At 38.1% G+C, this 6,392-nt stretch overlaps 1 protein-coding gene across 1 annotated transcript; it reads left to right on the top strand.

Annotated features, from left to right (window-relative positions):
• Nucleotides 1-5,200: 5,200 nt before the first annotated feature.
• On the top strand, nucleotides 5,201-6,181 carry LOC115275137 (olfactory receptor 7A10-like). Its single transcript, XM_029918752.1, has one exon. It carries the CDS (start codon nucleotides 5,204-5,206, stop codon nucleotides 6,179-6,181), a length of 978 nt encoding a protein of 325 aa, XP_029774612.1. The 5' UTR covers nucleotides 5,201-5,203.
• The last annotated feature ends 211 nt before the right edge of the window (nucleotides 6,182-6,392 follow it).

Below are 6,392 nucleotides of genomic sequence, written 5' to 3' on the forward strand. Positions count from 1 at the left end.
GTGGGTGATGGAGAAGAAGAGCAGGGAGGGAAACAGGCATGATCATCTCATGATATCAAGGGTACACTGTTAACAGGACTATTCTCATGGTGATATTGGTGTCCTGGCGGACATGATATTTATCAGGTTTCTCTTTCCTCTTTCTTTCCATCCATTACTCCGGTAGTAAGTTTCTAGTGCAACCCCATCTTTATGTAGTGGTAGCTATCTTACACCCCTTTAAGAGTAGAATATTTCTGCAAATCCTTGGTTGTCTTCTGCACTCGAGATTGTGTTTTCAGGATTTATTTTTCAGTTATTTACACTATATACTCTGTGTTATAAGGCAATCCTCGTTTATTTTGTTGATCAAATTGTTTCAGCTTTGGAAATGGAGAGCTCCTTCAGTTAGCTGATATGTCCCTTTTGCCTGTCTCCATCATTCTTGGCTCTTGAGGGACATCATTTCATGATGTGTTATAGGAAAGATGCTTCAGCTCATTCTCAGCTTAACGTATTTTCCTCTGGGGCCCTATAGTCAGTCATTTCTGCAAGGAGCCCTGTTTTATTTTATGGAATCATGGATGAGAGTCAAGATCTTGGTACCTGCTGTGCTTGTTGTTTCCACGGTCTCTATATCCCCTCATCTGACCTGGGAAGGAAAATATGAGTGTTTACTACTCAGTGTATATGTGGACATCCATACATGTGTATAATTGTAACTCTCAACATTTTTAATTAAGCAAAAGCAAGTTCATAATGATGGCTCCAGCTTTGATTCAGGAAAAGGGAATATAAGAGTTAGTCCACCTTGATTACATGTCTAGTCCCACACAAAATGTGATAACTCATTCCTACCACTTACTTCCCATCTCCTTATATGTTAAATTTCAGTTCACATGTGCAGGAGTATCAGCGTTGTTGACAGTACCCTCTGTGATACATTTCCTCCAGTGCAGAGACAGGCTTCTGTGTAATTTCTTTGATGTCCAGGTTTATGGACTCTTTTCTTTTCCCAGATCTTTTTTCTCTGCACTTTTTATTTTTTAGCCCAGGTGTTTTGCTGATACTATGTCATGCAATTGTATTACAGTTAGATGGCTTTTTCACATGTACATTCAAAGTAGGATTCTCTTGGTAACCTGAGTTTGACATTTATTGATTCATATCCTGCAACTTTGCTGAACTCATTTATTACTCTATATTTTTTCAGTAGGGTGGGTTTTTTTCTTGAGCCAAGAAATCCTTTATTGGGACTCAGTAGGGTGGTTTTTTATCTCCAGATTTTTTTTTGAGCTGTTCCAGACTTTTCTCCTGTAGTTGATTTTAAGTTTCAGAGCACTGTGATCTGAAAGTGTGCATGATATGATCTCAATTCATTTGTATTTATGGAGGGCTGTTTTATGACCCAGTATGTGATCAAACTTGGAGAATGAGCCATGCACCCTCGAGAAGAAAGTGAATTCCCTAGCTTCATGATGCAGAGTTCTAAATACATCTATTAATTCCATCTGTTCCAGTGTGTCGTTCAGGTCCATTGTTTCTTTAGTGATTTTTTGTATGGTTGACCTATCCATTGTTGTAAGTGGAGTATTAAATTCCTCTGCAATTAGCACATTCTTATCGATGAGATTGTTTCTGTTTGTAATTCGTTGTTTTATGTATTTGGGTGCTCCCAAATTCGGCGCATAGATGTTTATAATTGTTAGGTCTTTCTGATGGGGAGACCCTGTAATTATTATGTAATGTCCTTCTTCATCTTTGTTACTGCCATTACTTTAAAGTCCAGTTTATCCGATATAAGTATGGCTACTTCACCTTTTTATGGCATCCAGTCACATGGTAGATATTTCTCCATCCCCTTACTTTCCATCTGAAGGTGTCTTCAGGATTAAGGTGAGTCTCTTGTAGATAGCAAATAGATGTTTTTGTTTGTTTGTTTGTTTGTTTTGTTTTTTATCCATTCTGCTTCCCTGTGTCATTTGATTGGAGTGTTCAGTCCATTTACATTCATGTTATTTTTGAAAAATGTGTGTTTGGATTCATTGTGTTCTCTGTAGAGTTCATGTTTATATTGATATCTCTGGTGTCTTATATTCCTTGTTACATTTCCTTCATAGAGTGCCTCTTAGGATTTCTTGTAGGGCTAGTTTGATGGTGATGAATTCTCTCGTTTTTATTGAGTTGGGAACTCCTTTATCTCTTTTATTTTGAATGATGGGCTCACTGGATAAAGGATTCTTGGTTGCATATTTTTCCTGTTCATCACGTTGAAGATTTCTTGCCATTCCTTTCTGGCCTGCCAAGATTCATTAGATAGGTCTATAACCACTCTGATAAATTTACCTTTGAATGTTCGGGCCCTTTTATCCCTAGGTGCTTTCAGAATTCTCTTTTTGTCTTTATATTTTGCCAGTTTCACTATGATATGTCATGCTCAAAGTCAGTTTAAGTTTCGTTTTAGGCGAGTTGTATGAGCCTCTTGAATTTCAATGCCTCTCTCTTTCTTCTGCTGAAGAATGATTGGGAGAATCAGGCAATTAGAGAGGAAATTAAAAAAATATATGGAAACAAATGAAAATGAAAATACAACAATCCAAACGTTCTTGGACACAACAAAGGCAGTCCTAAGAGGAAAGTTTATTGCAATCCAGCCTATTTCAACAAACTAGAAAAGACTCAAAATCAAAATCCTACAGAGCACCTAGGAAACTAGAAAGGGAGTGGCAAGAGCACCTCAAACCCAGCAGAAGAAGAGAAATAATAATGATCAGGGCAGACAAAAAAGCAGTTGAGAAAAATCAATGAACGCAAGAGTTGGGTTTTTGAAAAAAAATAACCAAAATAGATAAATCTCTAGCAAGACTCCTCAGAAAGAAAAGAGAGAACACCCAAATAGACAATATCATGAATGAAAATGGATCTATTACAACCGATCCCTCAGAAATACAAGCAATCAGCAGAGATTACTATGAAAAATTATATGCCACAAACTGGGCAATCTAGAAGAAATAGACAAATTCCTAAACATACATGCACTACTCTAGAGTTTTTCTTGTTTTTAATGCTTAAATTACAAAAAATATGTATTTAAAAAGATTTTATTATTTAAAGTACCAAAGACTCAACCATCCATTTCCTATATAAAAGGTAGCTCCTTTTTGCATGGACCTCAAGTATATTGTAGTATAGAGGTGGAATTTAAGGAAAGGTATTAAGCAGGCTGTGTTGTAGCTTATGGGCAAGTAATAAATTGTATCATTTATCTTGAATGTATCATAGATAAGCTGCTATATAATGATCACCACTTCAGATAGCTGTGAAATTAGGTGATTAACTAGTTGGTACTTAACCTTCTAATTTCTGTATAAGTCTAATTACATGAAATAGAAATGGGGGTTTTGATTTTTTACTTTGCTTTTCTGTTTGGAGTGTAATTGTAACTACTGTAGGGTAAATGATGGAAAATAATTGCATATATTAAAAAAATACATAAACAGAAAAAAAATTAAAAAAATAAAAAATAAACGTGTAAAAAAAAAGAATGATTTTAAACGTGGATTTTTGTATATGGCCTATTTAGTGTTGTGGAAGTTTCCTTCCATTCTTAGTATCTTGGACACTGTTAGTACTAAGGAATGCTCCATTTTGTCTCATTTTTACCCTTTGTTGAGTTAGTCATATCCTTTTATCCTTCATTCTTGAAATGTGGTATATTACACTGAGGGAGTTTTATTAGTTCAACCATTCTGGCCTTCCTCGAATAAATGCCATTTGGTCATGAAGCAGAATCCTTTCTACACCATGGTCCAAAGGCTGCATTGCTTGAATCAGGTCACACAACAATTCCTTGGGAATATTGTTCTGTCCTTTCCTTTACTTGCAATGTCTTATATGGCTTTGGTATCAGTGCAATGCTGGCCCAATGGAATAACGGAAGAAGTGTTTCCTTTTTGAATTATTTTGGAAGAGTTTGAGAAAGATTGATGTTAATTCTTCTAATTCTTGTGGTTCTAGTGACCATTAGTGGTGACGACCTCACTGGAATGCCTGTGTCAAAACCTGCAGTTCTCCTAGGAGAAAGCTCTTTTAGTCGTGGGGTAGCCTGTCCCCAGCTTCCTAAAAAGCTGTGCTTCTGCTACAAGAGTACACAGAATTATAATAAAGGAGAATGCTCTCTCTCCCTACCCATAATCGTGTGTGTGTGTGTGTGTGTGTGTGTGTGTGTGTAGCGCAAGGAGAATTTATCAGTGAAGTACACACTCATAGAGCATTCATAGCAGGTTGGAGCTGTCTTATGCAATAGAAAATGGAGCATTTCAACCAAGTGGAGACCTAGAGTAAGGATAAGAGAGAATGACAGAGAATTATGGAGGAAAGAATTATGTTCCATTTGTATACATTGTATAAAATGTATCATGTTATAGACAGAGTTCATCTATAACGTATGCATATAAAAACAACAATAAACTGTAGCATGCATTGCCTTAGAATGTTTCCACATGCAGGAGGCTTTGAGCTCTTCTCTTATTTACTTCCAACTCCTCCTCCATTTGTGGTAGCTGCTCTGTTCACAAATTTCTCTTTGATGTTGCCTGATGATTTTGGATGAGCTCCTGACTCAAGGTCTTTTCTTTGTGATTTCTCTGCCTTGCCTGGTTTTCACAAAGTTACCCACATGGTTCATACATCCCTTAGTTTTCCAGGCCAGAAGCCCCTGATCAGACAGGACACAATGGCAGGTTTCCCTTTCCCTGAGGGCTCCTTTGTCCTGAATTATTTTACTTGTTATTTGTAACCACCACTGAAAACATCATTTATTGATTCATTAACCCTCTGTTCCTCACATACACACAAACACACAGATCTACGACTAAGTTTTGTTGTATTCAAATACACACCACTACTTTTTGCCAGCTTTCAACAACACTTGTTACAAGATAATTAGTAAATTTTGCTGGGTGAAAAAAAGCTCTCAGAAGATTATGGAGAACATTGTTTTGAATTAGTGTTTTGATTCTGAATAAGAATCACAAAGAGATTCAGCCCCACAGAAAACATGGAACATTTTAGAGTCCCTGAAATTTTCTGGTACATGATGTAGACTGGTAAGAATGTGTAAGAAATAAGGAATGCATCATGTTGAAAACACAGCATTTCTCCTAATTCTGTGATCATGCTGGTGCCTTTACAATGTGCTCTTGTCTCTGTTCCAGCTGTTTGCATGAGTTACATGGAAGGAAGAAACCAAACCCGTGTTACACAGTTTATCCTCCTGGGACTCTCAGACCAGGGGGAGCTGCAGTCACTGCTCTTTTGGCTGTTCCTGTCCATGTACCTGGTCACCTTCACTGGGAACCTGCTCATCATCCTGGCCATTATCACAGACTCCCGCCTCCACACACCCATGTACTTCTTCCTCTCCAGCCTGTCCTTTTCAGACATCTGCTTCACCTCCACCACCGTCCCCAAGATGCTGTGGAACATCCAGATGCAGAGCAGAGTGATCACCTATGATGGCTGCCTCAGCCAGATGTACTTTTACATGCTTTTTGGAGGATTAGACAACTTCCTGTTGACAGTGATGGCCTATGACCGGTTTGAGGCCATCTGTCACCCCCTGCACTACCTGGTCACCATGAACCCCAAGTTCTGTGGCATCCTACTCCTGGGATCCTGGGTATTGAGTATTTTTGACTCTCTATTACATGATTTAATGATTTTGCAACTCTCATTTTGCACAGAGTTGGAAATCCTGCACTTTTTCTGTGAACTCAATCAGGTGATCCAACTTGCTTGCTCTGATACCTTCCTCAATGACCTGGCCATGTACCTGGCAAGTGGACTTCTGGGTGTTGTTCCACTCACTGGCATCCTCTCTTCTTACTCTAGAATTGTATCTTCCATATTGAGAATCTCGTCAGCGAGGGGCAAGTATAAAGCATTTTCCACATGTGGGTCTCATCTGTTGGTGGTCTTTTTGTTCTATGGTACATGCCTTGGGGTGTATCTTAGTTCTGCTGCTTCACATAACTCCAGGGCAAGTGCCATAGCCTCAGTGATGTACATGGTGGTGACGCCCATGCTGAACCCTTTCATCTATGGTCTGCGGAGCAGAGACATCAAGCAAGCCCTGAGAAAGCTCTTTAGCAGAGAGACATTCTCTGCCTATATGATTCTTTGTTTCAAGATAAAAATATGACTAATAGGGTTTAAAACTCTAAAAGACCTAGGTCATGATATTTAAATCAGTTCAGGGACTGATAATCTGCAGTTTATCTTTTTATTTTTTAATATTTATTTATTTATTTATTTATTTATTTATTTATTTTTCTCTCCATAATATTTTATTGTCAAATTGTTTTCCATACAACACCCAGTGCTCTTCCCCTCAAGTGCCCTCCACCATCACC

This window comes from Suricata suricatta, chromosome 12 (assembly GCF_006229205.1).
Source record: "Suricata suricatta isolate VVHF042 chromosome 12, meerkat_22Aug2017_6uvM2_HiC, whole genome shotgun sequence".
In the NCBI taxonomy this organism is placed as follows: domain Eukaryota; kingdom Metazoa; phylum Chordata; class Mammalia; order Carnivora; family Herpestidae; genus Suricata; species Suricata suricatta.

What these genes read in the sequence shown, in the direction of transcription:
- LOC115275137 (XM_029918752.1), top strand. Translation starts at nt 5,204, where the DNA reads ATGAGTTACATGGAAGGAAGAAACCAAACCCGTGTTACACAGTTTATC.